The sequence below is a fragment of the Neophocaena asiaeorientalis genome, unplaced genomic scaffold, assembly GCF_003031525.2.
Source record: "Neophocaena asiaeorientalis asiaeorientalis breed wild unplaced genomic scaffold, Neophocaena_asiaeorientalis_V1.1 scaffold737, whole genome shotgun sequence".
In the NCBI taxonomy this organism is placed as follows: Eukaryota; Metazoa; Chordata; class Mammalia; order Artiodactyla; family Phocoenidae; genus Neophocaena; species Neophocaena asiaeorientalis.
In genome coordinates this window covers 695722-715627 of record NW_020175012.1, presented here as the reverse complement: position 1 = coordinate 715627, position 19906 = coordinate 695722, and the positions used below count along the sequence as shown (strand labels likewise).

General features: G+C 47.9%; 2 protein-coding genes across 3 annotated transcripts in view; both read left to right on the top strand.

Moving 5' to 3' along the window:
• The window catches only part of POU2F3 (POU class 2 homeobox 3), an 83726-nt gene extending 72220 nt beyond the window's left edge, over window positions 1–11506 (top strand). Inside the window, exons 11-15 of the mRNA XM_024761908.1 lie at window positions 1653–1789; window positions 3269–3430; window positions 8889–8955; window positions 10026–10161; window positions 11153–11506. Of these exons, the coding sequence (XP_024617676.1) occupies window positions 1653–1789; window positions 3269–3430; window positions 8889–8955; window positions 10026–10161; window positions 11153–11192 (542 nt within the window). The 3' untranslated portion in view covers window positions 11193–11506. The remainder of the gene's footprint in view (window positions 1–1652; window positions 1790–3268; window positions 3431–8888; window positions 8956–10025; window positions 10162–11152) is intronic.
• A 7200-nt stretch (window positions 11507–18706) lies between these two features.
• Window positions 18707–19906, top strand: part of TLCD5 (TLC domain containing 5) — a 7419-nt gene continuing 6219 nt past the window's right edge. The window contains exon 1 of one of the 2 annotated variants that reach the window (XM_024761912.1): window positions 18707–18776. The gene's annotated coding sequence lies outside the window, so the exon portion shown is untranslated. Of the gene's footprint in view, window positions 18777–19239; window positions 19292–19906 lie in introns of those variants that run through there. The other variant, XM_024761913.1, reaches the window with a different exon arrangement.

Sequence of the window (19906 nt, the reverse complement as noted above, 5' to 3'; positions counted from 1 at the left end):
CCCGGGCCCCGTGCACTGGGAACGTGGAGTCTTACCCACTGGACCACCGGGGAAGTCCTCTGTGTTGGGGCTTTTGGCAGTCAATACATAGCACCCTTTCCTCTCCTCCTGAGTCTGGAGCCAATTGAGAAATAAGACACAGGAGACAGCCAAGTAGAGATGAAAATGTCAGCTTCACTACTGATAAAGCGCATGGAAGACATAGCTTTAGGTCTGTGGCCACGAAGACTTGCCGCATTTTATTCCCTACCCGAGACACACCCAGCCTAGACCGTAGGACAGCTCGCCAGAGACGAAGCTCGGGTCTGCAGAGCAAACACACTTACCCAGAATGCTGTCTGGACTAGGTCTAGGTCACGGGGTTAGGGAAGTAGGTTCTCTAGGGTCTCATGGCTGGGAGGAGGAGGCAGTAGGCACAACGCAAGATCTTCACCTGACGAATTCTTGAGTAGGTTTTCAGAGGGCAGGGAGTTACTCCAAGCTAGACTGGTTGGGAAAGGCTTACAGCAAGAGTGGGGCTTGCAGGAGGATTCAGTCAGGCGTGGGGGGCCAGGAGGTCCGGGTTGTAAGCCGAGGGCAAAACGTTTGCAATAATGAATGGAAGAGTTTGGTGTCATGGCATAGCATGGGACAGGGTTTCTCAACCAAGGCACTAGCAACAGCTTGGGCCAGATATTGATCTGTGGCGGAGGCGGTCCTATGAATTGTAGGCTATTCAGCAGCATCCCTGGTCTCTACCCACTAGATGCCAGGAGCACCCACCCCCTGTTGACAGGTGTAAAAATGTCTCCAGATACTGCCGAATGTCCCCTGGGGGAGTGAGGGTGGTACAGAATCTCGCCCCAGGTTGAGAACCACTGGTCTAGGAGCAGAGCCAGTGTCAGGGCTGGGCTCTCATCTGTAGTTAATGTGGGTCAGTGGTTACTATGGAGAGAGAAGAAAGCGGGGGATGGGCAGCCAAGGGTGTGACCCTCTCGGAAGTTGCTCCACGTGGAAACAAGGGAGGGGGTGAGGAAGCTCTCCAGCCCACCCCGCCCCACCCCCACCCGTGGAAGGCTGATCGTTCGGCGGTTTTTGCTGGAGCGCCGAAGTGAAAGAGGTGATCAGAAGGTCTTATCTTCGGGAAGGGATCTTGCGGATCATTTCTTGTGCGATTCCCTGGCTGCGCCTGAATCCTTCCTAAGGGACATCCCCGCCGACCCCTCATACAGCCTCAACCCCAACACTCACACTGAAAAGGAAGTGGCTTCCGCACCAACATTCCGTCACCAAGTGCCACTGCCTTTAGCTCAAAACACCAGTCCTCATTTTCCTCGGGAGTCGCATCCAGGCCTACTCGTAAAAGACAGGCTCATGGGCGCCACTCGTAGGCGCTCTGCCTGCCCCCACTCACACCCACACGCGCCGCTGATGTCTGGATGTCCCCGAACCATGACCGCAAACGCTGGAGGCACGGCAGTGAGAGGCATAGAGGACCTTTTGCCCAGAGCAACGAGGGGAAGCAGGATTCTCGGTCTGTCTGGTTCCCCTGTGTCGGGGAGGGGGCTGCAGAACCTGCCGGGAAGGGTCATTGGACCCCAAGTCCATCGAGCCAGAGCCTGAACCAGCTGCTTTCCCTTCCCTGAGCCTCCTCTGCTCTCCCCTCCCCACAGAATCCTCTCCATCAGACCCCTCCGTGAGCACCCCCAGCTCTTACCCCACCCTCAGTGAAGTGTTCGGGAGGAAGAGGAAGAAGCGGACCAGCATCGAGACCAGCATCCGCCTGACTCTGGAGAAGAGATTTCAAGATGTGAGCGGGCCCTTTGGGTGGCGACGGGTGGGCCGACTTGCACGGGGGTTGAGCAGACGCACACAAGCCCCCCGGCGCCACCCCTGAGCCCCCATACACCTGCCTTGGGAAAGGGTCGGGACACGGAGACACGCTCCCTTTCCGGGTGCCCCAGTGTTTGAATGAGAGGCTGGGTTCCAGAAACTTCCTCCCCCACTGACCCTTCTCCCCCTGACCTCTGTTTGGTGCCCATTGTCCCTCGGGAGATTTAAAGACAGGGGTATAGAATCCCAGAGGAGAGTGTATCTCTGTATCCAGTTGAGATAAAGGGAGCAAAACCAGGGCATTGTATATAAATTCTTTATTTTCTTTGCATTGTTCTGTATTTTTCAAATTATATATATAATAAATGCTCATTGTAAACAATTTGGAAAATGCAGGGAGGCAGGAAAAAAATCCACCACCAAACGCCATCTAAATGCACGTCCTTCTGTTTCTCTCTTCTATGTATATTTAAATATTTATAGTCATATTACATAGACACCTTTTTGAACTTGCAGCAAAAGTATATTCTTGAGCCAATATGTGGACGCTAATAATACCAGTTATGTGCCCCGGGGGAGCTGGGGAAGAGAAGAGGGATAAACAGGTGTGGTCTAAACAGCCTCTAATCAGGATGCCTTAGATACCAGCCTCCAGAGCTTCCATCCACACCACACGGCCCCTAAAGGGCTCGCCTGTGGCCTAGTTCCACCTTGCAGGCCCCAGACCTCCAGGACTCCCGTCTCTCCAGCAGACTCTCCAGCACATATGACTCAGGACTTGATGGCTGCATCCTGCTGGCAGGATGACAAGACCTGGCTTTTCCTTCTGATTAAGTTTCTGAGAGCAGCAAGAGTAAGGGAGGGTGCAGAAAGGAGAGAAGGGAGCTAAGATCAAAGACTGGGTGGGGGTGGGAGGGGTCAGAACAAAGGAGTGATGGATGTGCTTTATAGTCTTGATGGGTCCGCATGTTTTAACTTTATCATTTCGTATTTTGAGGTAAGCAGCAAGAAATGACGCAAGAGAAGGGTATCAGATTCTGAGGAAAGAACAGAAGGGAGCGTGTGTTCTGGGGATTCTGCCTGCCCTACCTAACTCATCAGTGGGCTCCTCTTTTCAGAACTTCTGAAGAAGGAGCGGGAGAAGAGCCTCCACCCTGTGTCAGGCCCTGTGCTTGGCAGTTTATACACATTTTCTCATTTAATCTTCACAATCACCCTATACGGGAGGCATTATTTCTCTCATTTCATAGATAAGACTGAGGCTCAGAGAGGTTCAGAAAGTTTCCTAAGGCCACAGAGTAAGTGCTCAAGCCACTATTCCATCGTAGGTCCGATTCTAAAGCTTCTGCTCCATCTATTGTTCTATCCTGCTTCTTCGGAACATCTGTTCCCCACGCACAATTCTTGATCCTATTCCCTTCTCCTCCTGACTACTCTATCCCTTTGGTTTCTGTAGAACCCCAAACCCAGCTCAGAGGAGATCTCCATGATTGCAGAGCAGTTGTCCATGGAGAAGGAGGTGGTGAGGGTCTGGTTCTGCAACCGCCGCCAAAAGGAGAAGCGAATCAACTGCCCTGTGGCCACACCCATCAAATCACCCATGTACAGTTCCCGGCTGGTGAGTGGCCAGGAGCCAAGCTGCCTGCCAAGCACTGGGGGAGATGAAGCCTGGAGGGCAAAGAGTCCTCCCCGTCCTAAAGAAGATGGGGGTTGGGGAGCAAGGAATAAATATATAAACAAAGAGAGGCTGTATACAAAATATATACAATACAAAGAAGGATAAGGAGATAGAAAGTGATTACGGGGAGATGCTTTTATAGTAGAGGGGTAAGAAAAGACCTCTCTGATAGGGTGACATTTGAGCAGGGATCTAAGTATTGAAAGGGAACGAAATATCTGAGGGATAGAGTGTTCCAGGTAGAGAAACCAGAAAATGAGAAGACCTGACATGTTTGAGGAACAGCAAGGAAGCCAATGTCGCCAGGGCAGGGTGAGGAAGGAGGTGAGAAGTGGGAGGTGAAGTCCGAGAAGTAACGGGGAAGTAACAGGAAGCCATTCACCGTGGTCTCGGAGGCCATCGAAAGGACCTTAGCTCCTAGTTTGAGTGAAAAAAGGAGACACTGGAGAGCTGACATGGGCTGCTATGTGGAGATTAATTTGTGTAGAGGCAGGATACCAGCCTGAGAATTAACAACCATCAGGCTGAGAGTGGTGGAGGCTTGGGTTAGGGTGGAGATCATGGTGGTGAGGAGACGTGGCTGGATTCTGAATGTATTTCAACCATGAGCCAACAAGATGAGCTGTTAGCTCAGATATGGAGTGTGAGAAATGAGGCCAGGATGAGCAGCTGGTTGGAAGGTGCTGCCATTTTCGGAGATGATGAAGACTGCAGGAGGAACAGGTTTGAGGGGGAAAAAAGACTAAGTATTCAGAGCTGGTCCTATTAAGTTAGACTTACCTCCTAGGCATCCAAGAGGAAGGGTCATGCAGACAGTTATATCTGTGATTCTGGGGTTCAAGGGGAGAAGTCAGGGCTGGCAATAAGTTGAAGTTCAGGCAGAATGGGAAGTTTGGAGGATACGCAATGTCTTCTCCATCTAGGAGAGAGATGGTGCCTGGAGGTTGTGGGGGCGGGGAGGGGGAAGGTTCTTCTTCAACCCTAGGGATGGGGGTGGTTGAAGGTTAAGGGAATTAGGGATAATGGTGTTGTCCTCTGTCTTTTAGTACTCAAGGATGGGTGAAATTCAGCCTCGTTCTGGGTGGGACATAGCGACTTCATAAAACTATACTATTGTTTATTCTTTCACCAAACATTTATAGACCATCTACTATGTTTTGGTCCTTGTGCTGAGTGCTGGGGATGCACAAAGAAGTAATATTTGTTCCCTGTCCCAGAGGACCTCACTGCCTAGCAGAGGAGACAGACAAATAAACAAATAATAAACAACACGATGATTTCTCTTGGAGAACTTAGGAGTAGCAGCTAACAAAGCCTTGGGAGGTGGTGGTTAGAGAAGGCTTCCCCAAGGAGATAATTAATACCTGAGCTGAGTCTAAAAAGACAAGGAGGAGTGAAGAGGCAAATAAGTGAGGGGTGGAATTCCCCCAGGGGGATAGTATGAGAACAGTGGTATGGAGGAGGGAGAAGAGAGCACGTGCACGGAATGGCCGGTGGTTCCACATGGAGGAATGTTGAAAGATGAGGCTGGATAGATCAGCAAGGGCCAGACACAAGGGGCTATGAGCGAGGCTAAGGAACTTGAAGCCCTGGGGAGTTGCTGAAGGACGTGAAGTAGGGCATTAGTGTGATCTGATTGCTTTTTAGAACGATCACTTTGACTGTAGTTATAAAGGGTGGTTTGAGAGGCATCACATTTGGTTTCAGAGAGACCAGTTAGATGTGACTGCAGTTATCCAGCAGTGACATTATAAGGGCTGAAGCAAACCCATTTGGTAAGAATGAAAGGGATGGGAGGGATTCAGGAGATAATTAGAAGGTAGAATTATTAGGTCTTGGTTAATAAATTGAAAACTGGGTGGGGCAGGGAGAGCGATAAAGGAAAGAGAATACTCTGGGATGACTCTCAGCATTCAGGCTGGGCTGATTGGGTAGAAGCTGGTGCTGTAGATGGAACAATTAAACACAGGGGGAGGAGCTGGCTTAGGAGCAGGAAAAAATGATGATTTCAATTCTTTACATCATTATGATATACAGAGAGGCCTGTGGGACACCCAAGTGGGAATGCCCCGGGCACTCGGAATAATGGGTCTGGGGCTCAGGAGGAAAGGCTAAGGTAGAGAAATGGGCTGGGAGTCATAAGCACACAGGTGGTAGTTGGAATCCGGGGTAAGGAGGAGCTCACCTGTGGAGTTTGTACAGAGGAAGCAAAGAGGAAAGTTGAGGTTTCAACCCTGGGGAACACTAGCTCTTGAGGGATGGGCAAAGGGAGAGCACCAAGGAAAGAAACTGAGAAGGAGGAACCAGAAAATGCAAAAAAATGCAATGAAGTATATGGAGGGGTGATACAGATGTGAAGAGCCCTGCAAGAGTGCTTTGGGAACACAGATAAAAGACCCCCAAATCAGAATGGGGTGTGGGAGGGCTAACCCCCTGATTTGTTTGGAGAACAGATTAGGAGTTAGCAAAAAGAACAGCATAGCTGGCGCAAAGAACAGTGTGTGAGCGGCATGGAATTATAAAACAACGTGATACATTTGGGGAATCACAAGCCTTTTGGTCTGGCTGGAGCTAAGGGTTTAGGACTAAGATAGAGAGGTTGATGAGAGCTAGATCATGGTGGGTCATGGATGCTAAATTACTCTCAAAGATATGAAGAACCGTTGACAGTTTTAGGTTGGGGACCATGTGATATTCATTCACCATTCCTGTCTTAAATACTTACTGAGCACCCACCATCTGTTTGGCACTGGGATATGGTGGTACACAGGATACTTATTGGTGATCTCTGCTGAGAGTCTAGCAAGGAAAACAGACATTAAACAAATGCAATTTGTGATGAAGCCTCCAGGTAAGATGTGTGGGTATCTGAGGGACCTAACCTAGTTCAGACGTCAGGGGCTTCTCGAGGAATGATGCTGAAATTGACAGCAGAAGCAAGAGTAGACTTGAATGGGGAAAAGGTCTGAGTTGCGGTGGGAGACAGGACGGAAGGGTGGAGGTAGTGTCGGGAAGAACATTCTCTGCAGAGGAAACTGTGTACAAAGGTTCTGAGGCTGGGGTGGGTGGGGAGAGGAAGCAAAGAAGGTTGGAATGGAACCCGAGGAGTGAGAGAGAGTGTGTGGAAGAGGAAGCTGGAGTGGTAAGCGGGGGCTAAATCATGTAGGACGTTGTAGACCATGTTAAGGAACCTGAACCATGTCATAAGAGAGTCAGAATCTTTAAAGATGGGGCTTTGTTTAGAATAGATGGGAGGCAGTTATCACTTTGGTTCAACCCCAGCCTGGGACACCAACGTGGAGGAAAGTGGTGGGAGGCATGGAGGTGCCGTAAAGGAGTGTCATGGGTTCTCATCATGCATTCAACACATATTTACTTAACACCCGCAAAGTTCCAGGCACTGCAGTAGACACTGAGGACAGAGCAGGGAACCACGCAGGCATCATCCCGCCCTCATGAATTCCCCAGCCTAGTGGGGGAGAAAGATGTTAAATAAACAATCACATTAATACTTGTGGCATCCTGAAGGAAGACGAGAGAAAATGTTCTACTCCTGTCTTCTCCTCAGGTCTCATTGGGACACTGTCCGTGGGACTAAGACATAGTTCCTTCTGCTTCTGATGTGAAATGATCTCTAAGATACACAGTTAAGGGGAAAAAAAAGAATGAGACAGAGAGAGAAGGAAGGAAAAGAAAAAGGCAAAATTATTCAGACCAGTGTGCACAGAATGCTTCCATTTATATACAAAATATTAAAGGAACCATATCTATGTCTGCTTGCATATGTATAGTCCGTCTCTGGAAGGAAGCAGAAGAAGCTGGTCGCAGTGACTAAATAATTATTTATTTAAAAACAACAACAAATGTCTGGGGGTGTGGCAGCAGGGAGGGGCGGAGGAGAAGAGGGAGGGAGGTTATCAATAACATCTCTTACCTCTTACCACGCTGCTCCACACCTGTCTCCACCCTTGGTGGGCCCCAGCCGACTGAGGACGCTCCTTGTAAAAGGGCAGGTAAACGAAAGCAGCAGAACCATTGCTGATTAATTAGGAAATGAGTACATGCTGCATCCTGTCGGGATGGGATGTTCCAGACTGGGGAGGGGAGGATCGCCAATCCCAGCTCCCTGAGCAGAACTTCCTTGCAAGGTCCTTTGTAAGGGTTGATCTGAGCGTCCCAGGTCAGCATGAGAAGAATAAGGGGGAGGAAAAGTATGCAGGGTTCAGCTCAAATGAAGAAATAAACAATTTCTAGCTGGAAACACACAACAGTTGACAGCTTCCTGCTGGAAGGAAGGGAGCTAACAGCCGTGCCCTGTTTGCCAGGCATTGAGTTGGAAGCTTTACGGACATTATCTCATTAAATCTTAATTAAAAGAAAATATGAGGGAGGTATTACTGCTCTTTTACGGATGAGCAAACCAAATCTCAGTGGGGTTAAGTAACTTGCCCAAATCACACAGACAGTGGTGGAGCCAGGGCTCACCCCCAGATCTGCTGGGCCACAATGTCTATTCTTTTTATTATATCTTGTTCCAGGTTGTGCTAGGATAGTAATACTGAGGGAGGGGATTCCTGAACTGTGTGGGAGGTTAAGCCAAATCATCTTAGGTCCCTTCCAAACTCAGAGTTGATGATGCTGTGAAGTATCCAGGGCAAGATGAAAGGCTTCAGAGACCGCAGTTCATCTCGTCCAGTTACCTCGGGAGAGTGGATGGTCTACTCATGCATCAAGATGGGAAGCCTGAAACAGGGTGGTTAGGGCTGGGTGCTCTGCTGCCCTGAGCGAGTGCAGGGGTCTTTTAAGAGAGAAGAAGAGGGACTTCCCTGGTCCTCCAGAGGATAAGACTCCACACTCCCGATGCAGGGGCCCCAGGGTTCGATCCCTGGTCGAGGAACTAGATCCCACACGCACGCTGCAACTAAGAAGTCCGCAACTAAGACCCGGTGCAGCCGAAATAGATAAATAATAAATAAAATAAATAAATACTTTTTTAAAAAGGAAGAAGAAGGGACTGGAAAATAGGCAGCCATCCAGCAGTGTCAGCCACAGCAGGGTCCAGGAGACATGCCCCTCTCATCACCGGAGCACTTGAGCAGGGCAGCTTCAGCCTGGCAGTGCCCGAGAGACCTTGCCAGGGGACACGCAGCAGGGAGGGCAGGGCCTGGTGTTAGCAGCAGGGAGACGCGGGAGCAGGGCAGAGCCAGAGCTGGGTGCTGTGCGTGGTCCGGAGACCTTCCTGTGAAACAAGGCACAGAGTGCAGATTTGGGACTAGGAAATCATCCAGGAAGCTGAGCCCTGTCTCTGCAGAGTCTGGGGCCCAGCATCCTGGGAGAAGTGCCAGAGGTGGGAGAAGGAAGCAGAAGTGGACATTTATAAGCTTCTGTTGCCTTTCAGGTGTCTCCCTCTGGGTCTCTGGGGCCCCTCTCTGTCCCTCCTGTCCACAGCACCATGCCTGGAACAGGTGAGCTCTAAAAACGAGGTTTCTGAATAGTACCAGAATTCTTTTAAATAATGGGATACTAGAACTGAGAGGTACCTACCTAAGTCAGCATTCCGAAAACGTATTTCAAAAGATGTTAAAATCTGTGCTAGGAAGAAAAGGCTTCTGTGATCAAGTAAGTTTGGGAAATGCTGGGTAGGCAAAGTTTGAACAAGTGTTTGTTTTTGTTTTAACTGTCGCAGTTTCTCCATACAAATGAGCTGTATGGAAGGCAGGGTTTTCCAAACCAATTTTCTACAGAACTCTATTTTTCAAAGAGTATTCCAAAGCATTTCAAAGAGCTAGAGAGGATGACCATATGACAGTCCCTTGTCCTGACATAATTATCAATAGCAGTGCCTTCGACCCTTCAAAGCATCTTAGCTTGGAGGGTGAAATATATGTCACCTTCTCCACGGAATGCTGTTTGGGAAACTCAAATACAGTTTAATCCAAATCTGCCATATTACAGAGGTCGAAAAGGGGATGCAAGGGGATGCAGGGAAGTGAAACAAGTTGCCACAGGCCACAGAGCTGCTTAGTGAATGGCCCAGGACTCCTCACTCCTGGTTGTGTTCTTTCTGGAAGACCACGAACCCTCTGGAGATGGCAACATTAGAGAGGCTGGCCGTCTTTACCTGTGCTCTCAGCTTCTCTTTTCCTCCCCGAGCACTTTGCTTTCTTTCCTCCTCTCTTCCTTTCCAAGGCGTCTGGTTCTTTTGCTCATCCTGCCCCGTGGTCCGGGGCTGTGTATGCCCAGCCCAGGGCGTGTCCTGGAGTAGGATGATTTTGGCATCTGTATCTCCTGCGTTCGGCTAGTCTGGGACTCGCAGAACCAGCCACGCCGCTCTCCAGGGCCCGGGCCGAGGAGAGCGTGTATGAGGAGGGCCCCTTTGGGGCCAGGTGTCGATGCTAACATGGTAGGAGTTGGGCAGATGGGTGGCGGGTAGGGACAGGGTGAGCCCCCTCGGAGGATACGTGTCTGAATGTCACGACGTCCCCAGACCCAGCCTCATGGTTTCCCCCTTGTTTTTGCCTCTCCTTGTTCTCAGTAACGTCATCCTGCCCCTCTGGGAACAACAGCAGGCCTTCGTCTCCTGGCCCAGGACTCCACGATGGCAGCCCTACTGCATCTCAAAATAACTCCAAAACGGCTGTGAACTCCTCCACCAGTTTTAACTCTTCAGGGTGAGGCAGAGGGGCAAGCCCAGAGATACCTCAGCGGGGCCGAGGGACATGTGAGAAGCTGCGTCTGGGTCAACACCTTGGGAAGGAAAGCTTGTCACGGGGCTGGACAAGGGGAATGGGGGGGCAGGGAGGGGGCAGGGTGGAGCGCCAGACTGGACTCTCTCCCTAGGGAGTGGGATTTAAAAGAGAAGCCTTAGCCAGTGAGCAGTCCTGGCAAGGAGCTGATGTCAACAAAGCCAACATTTCCCTCCTCACTGGGAGGGTGGAAATTTCCAAACCCTCCTGTCAGAAAGGGCCAGGTCCTTCACTGGGCTGAGGAGAGTTACCCTCCAGGCCAGCGCCTCCGCTCTGGGGTGTTCTGCCCCGAGCCTGAGCTTCCAGCATGGCTGACACCGTGAGAGCAGGAGGGTGCTACCCCATAACCTCATGCCCCCACCCGGGATGCAGCGGGAAAAGCAGCCTCTCAAGCTTTGATTAATGAAGGAAAGAATCTACTCTAAGAAGCGTTCTCAGCGGATGCCTCGAGAGATCCTTCCCCGATTCAGAACAAAACAGAGATTTGCAAGTTAGGCGATTGGTTGAAGACCTGAGCTTGTCGGAAGAAATGAACCCGCTTGTCCACACCCAGACTGTTCAGCAAGGCAGCCACCTCTTATGGGCCAATTGTTGCACAGCCCTAAAGGTTGGAGCTCCTCAGCTGTCTCCACCAAAAAAAAAAAAAAAAAAAGAGAGAGAGAGAAAAACATATAATGTACATTTTAAAGAATTGTCTTGAGATATAATTCACTTTCCATAAAATTTACCATTTTAAAGTGTACAAGTCACTGCTTTTTAGTTTATTCACAAGTTTGTGCAATTGTCACCACGATCTGATTCCAGAACATTTTCACTACCCCCCACCCCATACCTACCTGCTAACACTCACTGCTCATTCCCATCTTCCCTCCTCATTGGAAGCTGTCCAACTGACTTGTTTCTTCCTTCCTTCTAGATCTTGGTACCGATGGAACCATCCCACCTACCTCCACTGAGACCAAAAAAGTTTCTCCTATGCCACCTGGCCCTGTATTCCCCACTGGAAGGAAGGGAGTCACGCCTTCTCTGTATGGACAGATTACTTTCAGGACAGTAGAAGAGAATCTCCACTATCAATGAACCCAAACTCTTGCCTTGTTCAGGAGCAATGGCCTCTGGAGATCCAAACTGCGACCGAACCGTGTGCTGGCTCCCTGGTGCTCTTGAGACGCACAGCCCGCCTAGGAGTTGACCATTTTTACCTTCCTTGCCTGTGCCCTTCTCCTCTCGTTCCAAATATGTCAGATGGCTTCACTGCAACAGTGGTCTTTCAGAAAGGACCTCTTGGGCTTCCCTGGTGGCGCACTGGTTGAGAGTCCGCCTGCCGATGCAGGGGACACGGGTTCGTGTCCCGGTCCGGGAAGATCCCACATGCCGCGGAGCGGCTGGGCCCGTGAGCCATGGCCTCTGAGCCTGCGCGTCCGGAGCCTGTGCTTCGCGACCGGAGAGGCCACAACAGTGAGAGCCCCGCGTACCGCAGGAAAAAAGGACCTCTTGCCGTTATTCTCCAGCTCATCTCCAGCTCATTCTGGGCACAGCCATTTGCCTGGTGCCAAACCACCAGAGGGGTGAGAAGGTTTTGACTCTGAACTTAGCCACAATCTCCGAAACTGATTCTAGAATCTATGAAAAGATTTGAATCTGATGTCTCCACCAAAGCTCTGATGTCTACTCTGTTCAGCAAAGCCTTCTGACTGAGTCTTCACGTCACCCTATTTTCTCTTTAGCCCCGCCCCTTTTCCAGAACCACATCCATTCATGATTGTGTTCTCCGAATTCCCTCCTCTTTACAGAACGCTGAGGCACACTCAGCCCCCTGGTTACACTGCTCTGCCCACAGGTGTTCTTCTGTCTGCTCTGTCTGCCCCAGAGTTCAGAAATGCTTGTTCTTTCTCTCCTTTCCTGTATTTCTCCTTATCTCGTCCTCTATCCCTTCTCCTGGTGCAGAAGGAAGAACACAAAAGCACACACGCAACAATTATGCTGGCAAATACCTGTATATAGCCCTTTCCTTTTTTTGCATTATGTTCTTCTCTCCTTAGTGTGGAATTTTCCAGCAAAATATTTAACTCAGGTGTGAATTTTGAAGATCTCTGTAATATTTTATCTTCTTTAACAAAAAAGAAAGAAAAAGAAAGGAAAAACAATACCAAAGTGTGAAATACCATGCTAGCTTCCACAAGAGTTCCCACGTGGGCTGGGAATCCTTGTTGATTTCTGCGGGAACATTCTTTCTCGAGTCTCCTTCTTTGTGGTCCAGTGTGTAAACATGTAACATGAAGCCATTCCAGAAATGGTAACTTTTTTTTTTAGAGACGGCATGTCCAAGAAAATGATGAGATTCAAAGGAATCTCTCTGTTCCTAAATACATTTGTATGGTGATGATATACAGTATTCCACTATTGGCAAGAAGAGGTTTAGATTATTCTGGGTCTTTTTTTGTGCAGGACATGTGAGTGCGTGTAATGAAACGGGATGGAGAAAGGGTTTCACATTGGTGGATTAAGTCTGTGACTCCCCGAACTGATGCTAAAGATGATATACATTAATACAGGACTCCAGAGTTCAGAGTTTCTACCCTTTTTGACAGAACAGCCTTGAGGACAGAGTAGGTGAGAGATTGGCTTCTTCATTTTGTAAGTGGGAGAATGGAAAATGTTTAAGGTCAAGTCATTTGTAGACTTTAAGACGTGAAGGCTGAGGCTAATAGTTCATATCTCAGGATGTCCTGAAGGTCAATTATTCATTACTCGCAATGGAAAGTGATGGATATTTGAGACAAGGGATAATTCAAAAGTCAAATCTATTTGGTTTTGGAATGCACTGTGACTTTTGACGAGAGGGTTGAGGGGCAAGGAAGCTATCCCTGTGGTTTTCCTTGGGTTAATAAAAAGTTAAAGCGTTACCATTTTTGAGGCAAACATTGACCTGTGGTGGGAAAGGGAGGCCCTTCAAAAATGTAATGACTGAAGGGAAGAAACTAAAATTGGCACTAAACATTTGTTGCAAATACTAATATCCAAGGGAGAAATCCATACCTAAATAACCGTAAGTTAAGTGCTTTTCATGTTTGGATGGGGCTTATACTAAGACTCATGTTTCATGTCATGAAGTGGAAGAAAGCCTGTTGGTAGTGGTTACTTTGTCAAGAAAAGATCCAGTTGAAAGGGGCTTGGTATGTGTCAAAGAGATAAGAGGAGCCTGCAGCAATAATTAAAGTATGTAAAGAAATTACTCTGCCACCCATGAGCCCAGCTGTGCATATCTGTGCACACACACACACACACACACACACACACACGTATGTATGCACTGTCCCTTGCATACTCATGGGTGCCGGAGCTGATGCTTTCCTGCAGCAGTGTTGGCCACCTTGACATCGTGCTCAGGTGAGTGCTGAAAGCTGATGTCCTGCACTGTCCATGAGGCTGGTTTTCACTCATTTGACCCTTTAAAAAATACTTTATTTTTTAAGAGCAGTTTTTTTGGTTTACAACAAAATTAAGAGGAAGCTGTAGAGATTTCCCATAGACCTCCTGCCCAAACACGTTCGTAGCCTTCCCCATTATCAACATGACTCACGAGAAAGTAAACTTTTTTTTACCAAGAATGAACCTACACTGACACATCACAATCACCCAAAGTCCATAGTTTACCTTAGAGTTCACTCTTGGTGTTGTACATTCTACAGCTTTGGGCAACAGTATAATGATGTAGATCTATCATTAGAGTATCATACGGAGTATTTTCACTGCCCTAACAATCCTCTGTGCTCTACCTATTCATCTCTCTCCCTGCTACGCCCTTACAACCACTGATCTTTTTTTTTTTTTTTGCGGTACGCGGACCTCTCACTGTTGTGGCCTCTCCCGTTGCTGAGTACAGGCTCCAGATGCGCAGGCCCAGCAGCCATGGCTCACGGGCCTAGCCGCTCAGCGGCATGTGGGATCTTCCCGGACCGGGGCACGAACCTGTGTCCACTGCATTGGCAGGGGGACTCTCAACCACTGCGCCACCAGGGAAGCCCTGATCTTTTTTACTGTCTCCACAGTTTTGCCTTTACCAGAATGTCACATGGTTGGAATCATAGTATACAGGCTTCCCAGGTTGGCTTATTTAGTAATATGCCTTCAAGTTTCTTTCATGTGTTTTCACGAGCTTGCTAGCTCACTTCTTTTTAATGCTGAATAATATTCTCTTGTCTGGATGTACCACAGTTTATTTATTCATTTACCTACTGAAGGACATCTGGGTTACTTCCAAATTTTGGCAATTATGAATAAAGCTGCTATAAATATCTGCATGCCCGTTTTTGTGTGGACATAAATTTTCAGTTCCTTTGGGTAAATGCCAAGGAGCGTGATTGTCGGATCGTGTGGTAAAAGAATATTTAGTTTTGTAAGAAACCACCAAACTGTCTTCCAAAGTGGCTGTACCACTTTGCATTCCCACCAGTAACATTACCAGCGTTCTTGTTGCTCTACATCCTCACCAGCCTTTGTTGTCAGTGTTCAGGATTTTGGTCATTCTAATAGGTGTATAATGGTATCTCATTGTTTGTTTTAATTTGCATTTGCCTGATGACATGATGTGGAGCAACTTTTCACATGCTTATTTACCATCTGTGTATCTTCTTTGTGAGGTGTCTATTAAGATTTTTGGCCCATTTTTTAATCAAGTTGTTTGTTTTTTTCTACTGTTGAGTTTTAACAGTTCTTTGTATATTTTGGGTAACAGTCCGTTATCAGATGTGTCTTTTGCAAATATTTTCTCCCAGTCTGTGACTTCTCATTCTCTTGATATTGTCTTTCACAGAAGTCTTTAATTTTAGTGAAGTCCAGCTTGCTAGTTCTTTCTTTCATGGGTTGTCTTTGGTGTTGTATCTAAAAAGGCATCACCGCACCCAGCATCATGTAGGTTTCCTCCTTTGTTATCTTTAGGAGTTTTATAGTTTTGTGTTTTACATTTAGGTCTGTGATCCGTTTTGAGTTAACTTTTGTGATGGTGTAAGGTCTGAGTCAAGATTCATTTTTTCACGTGTGGATGTCCAGTTGTTCCAGCTCCATCTGTTGAAGACACTACCTTTGTCCCATTGTGTTGCCTTTGCTCCTTTGTCAAAGATCAGTTGACTGTATTCACGGGGGTCTATTTGACCATGGTTTTCATGAAAGAAATAAACACAATTACAGTCTAACTGCTCAGCCTCCCGTAGCTTCCATTGTCCATTGCCTTGGACAGTTGCTGAACAGAGTCAAACCTGAAGGTGGGTACCAATTCACATTTCACGTCTGCAAGATTCTGTAAAACTCATCATGCCAGTCAAGTTTAACAGAAGCCTGGTCAGCTTTTTCAGCATCTAATTAGGCACAAGAGAATCAAAGGGCAACAACCAGTCATTGTTTAGGAGGAAGGAAAGGGAAAAAGAATTGTTGCCGCTGCTTTTTTGAACACGCAAAACTTCGATCTTTAGTTGACTCAAGACTGGTGGGCCCAGCTGTGGGAGCCCAATACTAAGGGCTTTTGGTCCAACTCGGAGAATGAGTTTAGTCGGAGACTCAAATTAGGAATCCTGTCCTGAGGCCCCAGGTTGCCGGTTCAGTGCCTCTTCTCCCTGTGCACTCTGCATCCCCATGCTACATTCATGGACTGGTTTTGCTGACTCACCTGCTTCTAGTGCTAGACTGTGGGGAGCTCCTTGTAGCTGAGTCTGTCTTCTTCTCTGTATTCCCATGACTAGCATTGCGACTAGTACATAATACGCAATTCAGGTTTTTAAAAGTTGAATGCTTTCTTTTAACCGCTAAACAACTTCTAGTGCCTTTCACTGATGTTAGGAGCTATGAATACAGAAAAATATAGTACCATCTGTAGTGGAGGCAGACTATCTTCACGGTTAAGAGCATGACCTCCAGTGCCATATTGCCTGGGTTCATACCCAAATCTGCCTCATGTCATGTCACCTTGAGCAATTTCCTCAAGTGCTCTGTGCCTCAGTTTCTCACCTGTAAAATGGGGATAACAACAGTATCCATCTCGTAGAGTTGTTGTGAGAATTAAATGAATGAATATATATTATATATATTATATATATATATATGTAAAGTGCTTGGAACAATGCCTGATACATTAATAAGTGTTATCTGTTATTATCCTGATTATTATGATATTATTGTTATTCAAATAAATTGGTGGAGAGTGTCCTGTCCTCTGCTCTCTCTAACAGCCCAGAACTTTCCTGGGGGACACCACAGTAGACAAGCATATGATTTGGTGGAACAAGGATTGTGGCCAAAGATATGTGAATTAATAAAATTTAATCCCAAGTAATGGAGCTTGAACCTGGAATCCCAGTCACCCCAGGATAAAGGCCCAATAAAGGCTCCACTGGAAGAACTAGCACCTTCCCTTATCCCCTCAGTCTTTAGACTCCTGAAGCCTTTAATATGTACTCTGTTCTTTCCTGGGAAATGGTGGCAGCAAGAAGATAATTCCAGATTCAGATACTAGAAGAAAAAAACAACACTGCAACAAAAACAAATGGGGAAAAAGTTGAGATGTGCATACTATATGTTCATTTAGTGAAATGGATCTTTCCTTGTTTTCTTCCTGCAGGCTATTACTATCTCTTATCTGGTCTTTTCCAACCCACTTGTGACAGGCTGTCTTCTCCAACTAGTCTTATACTGATTTTCGTTGAGTCTCTATATGGCAGTGATTCTCAACTTTGGTTGCCCAAGGGAATTACCTGGAAAACTTGAAAAAAAAAAATTGACACTCACACAGATTCTGATTTACTTTGTCTGGGATGTGGCCCAGGGAATTGGGATTTTAAACAGCTCCTCAAGTGGTTCTATCGTTCTGTCAAGGTTGAGAACCACGGCCTGAATGTTCACACAGATCATTGGGGACTTTGTCAAAATGCAGATTCTGATTCAGTAGATCCGGGGTTAGGGTCTGAGATTTTGTGTTTTTAACAAATTCTCAGGTGATGTAGATTTTGCTGGTCCCTGGACCAGACTTTCAGTAGCAAGGACTTGGAGAGCATGGTAAAATTATTCCTTTTGCCCAATATCATCATAGGTTTCCTATTATCTGCATAATAAGATGCCTCAGCCTGGCATCTTAGGCTGGCATCAGTCACTTAAGGTCCTTTAACATCAGTGGTCCCCAAATGTGACTAATCATCTGAAGATCTATGGGCAGATTTTAAAAGATACAGATTCCTGGGCGTCACACCAAGCTTACTAAAGCACAACCTTCAAGGTGCGGCCTGAACAAAGGGTATTTTGAAAACACTTCCCAAGTGGTCTAGATGGTCATTAAGGTTTAGGAGCTTCAGTATGCTTCCCATATACATTTCCAGGCTCATTGCCCATTCATTCAACCAGCAAACATTTATTGCACCTGCCTCTGTACCAGGTACTAGGGAAACAAAAATGAAAAGAGTGTGATCCTTACTCTTAAAGGGCTGGCAAGACAAATGACCCAAACAAGACTATTTATTATTTCCCAGACATGGCCTAAATGCTCACAGTTCTGCTCAAGGTCTTCTCTTCTTAAGAATGTCTGGGCCCCTCAGCATCCTACCTGTGCCTGTCCTGATCAACCAACTCAGATGCTCTCTTTACCCCATTTGCATCTCCACACTTATGTTTGGTTCTCTCTTCAAACTTACTTTCCCTGGTATTAAAACAGATCCAGAGAGGAGAGAGGGTTAACCCAAAGTGAGGTAACAACAACAATAGTTAACATTCATATAACGACTTCATGCACCAGCCATTGCTGTAAGCACTTTCCACATGTACCATGTGTAGAATTCTTGCAATAACTTTATGAGACAGCTATTATTATTATCCCCATTCTATGAATGAGAAAACGGAGGCACAGAAAAGTAACTTGTCCAAAGATACACAGTCAGTAACAGAGCCAGGTTTACCCTCAAGCCTTATACTCTACTGCCAAGTTGGTGACAGGGTTGACATGAGAAGGAATATGTAACTCTAATTTTCAGGCCTGAGCGCTTCCCTGGAAATTAGTTATTTGTGTGCTTGTTTCACAACTTAGACTCAGGTGTGAGGGCAGGGACTATGTCTTTCATCTCACACATTGCCTAGCAGGGGTGCAAGCACTTAGTAGGTGCTCTACAACTGGTTATGGGATGGGCTGTCCCATCGTGGGGGGAGGGGATGGATATTTATTCTAACAAACAGACAACAAACAAACACAGAAGCAAGGGCAACAGCCTGCAGGTCTCACGTCACCACTAGGTCATCATCACCCCCTCACCACCACCGCCCCGCCCCCTCAGGCCTGCGCGAAGAAGGAGGACCCTCCCGCCCGCTTTCTGAACAGTCTCTCGTCCAGCTCTGGCTGTGCGCTCCGTCCTCCCAGCCAGCAGGTGCCCCCAGACCACCGGCTCCTCCTCTACAGACGTCAGAGCCTCGTCCTCTCTCCATCTTTCCGCTGCTTCCTGCTCCCGGGATCCGGGCCCTGAGCCCCGGGGCCGGGATTCCCGAGGCTTCCCGGGGCGCTCGGCCAGGTAACTGCGCGGCGGGGACCGCCCGGCTCCCGCGGCCGGGATGGGCTCCGGACGTGGATGGCCCGGCCTGCGCGGTCCGCTGCGGGGGAAGGAAGCGGGCAGATGGCCTGGCCTGGCCTCTGAGGGGAGGGGAGTTCCTTCTGCCTTTGGGCGCCGGCGCGGGCGCCGGGTGGGATGCTGGCATAGTGGTCCGGCTCAGGTGTGCCCAAGCCGGGCGTGACCACAGGGTAGGTGGGCGTGACCACAGGGTAGTTAGGCGCGTCCGGGGGAGATGCGCTCGCGGTGCCTGTCTGGCGCCGAGGTTGCTGCTCGCTCCGGCCACGCCTGCTCCGAGGCCCAGAGCCAGGTGGGCCCGCCCAGCGCTCCTCCTCCCGAATCTGGCCCTGGACCGGGAGGAGCAAGGACAGGAGCCTTGGAATTCTGAGCTGGAACGGCCATCGGCCATCTAAATACCCTGTCATTCTTTCACCCAAGAGTGAAAAGTCGAAACGCGGAGATGGAGTGACTTTCCCAAGGTCACAGAGTTGTATCTGCCATTTATAAATGTCTATTCTTTTATTTGTTTGTAAATGGGCTACCGTGTCCTCTGTTCTGCCAGGGAATTAGGATTCAGGGAAGAGGACTCTAAAAATACTAATCGTTATATCTAAATGAGCTGATCCGCTTTACTGGCCGGTGACCCTGGCCTTTAAAAGGAAGTGGGAGAGGACAGTTCTTTTCACTCTGGGTCCTTTGTACCTCTGGCCCTTGCTCTGAAAATTGGCCTGGATGTTTTACGAAATTATCTCAGAACTCCTTGTCAGAACTGGGCCGGATCATAGAGTTCTTTTCAATCCTTTTTTCTTTCCTTTCTTCTCTCTCTCTCTGTCTCTTTTTTTTTTTTTTAAACTGAGGCTCAGGAGGTGAAAGTGATTGTTCACACTCTTATGGCTATTTAGGGGCAGAGACAGAACTGGAACTCAGGTCAGTGACTGACGACTGCTGTTTTCTAACCTGATTTCAGATGAAAGCTGTACAGCACTTGACTTTCATAAAGCCCTCTCTGGATAGCATTCTTGGGAGTGGCTTGTGTATTGAAGTGTGTTGGCCCACAGATACTATTTCGCGTGTCAGAATAGGGTTAAGAAAAA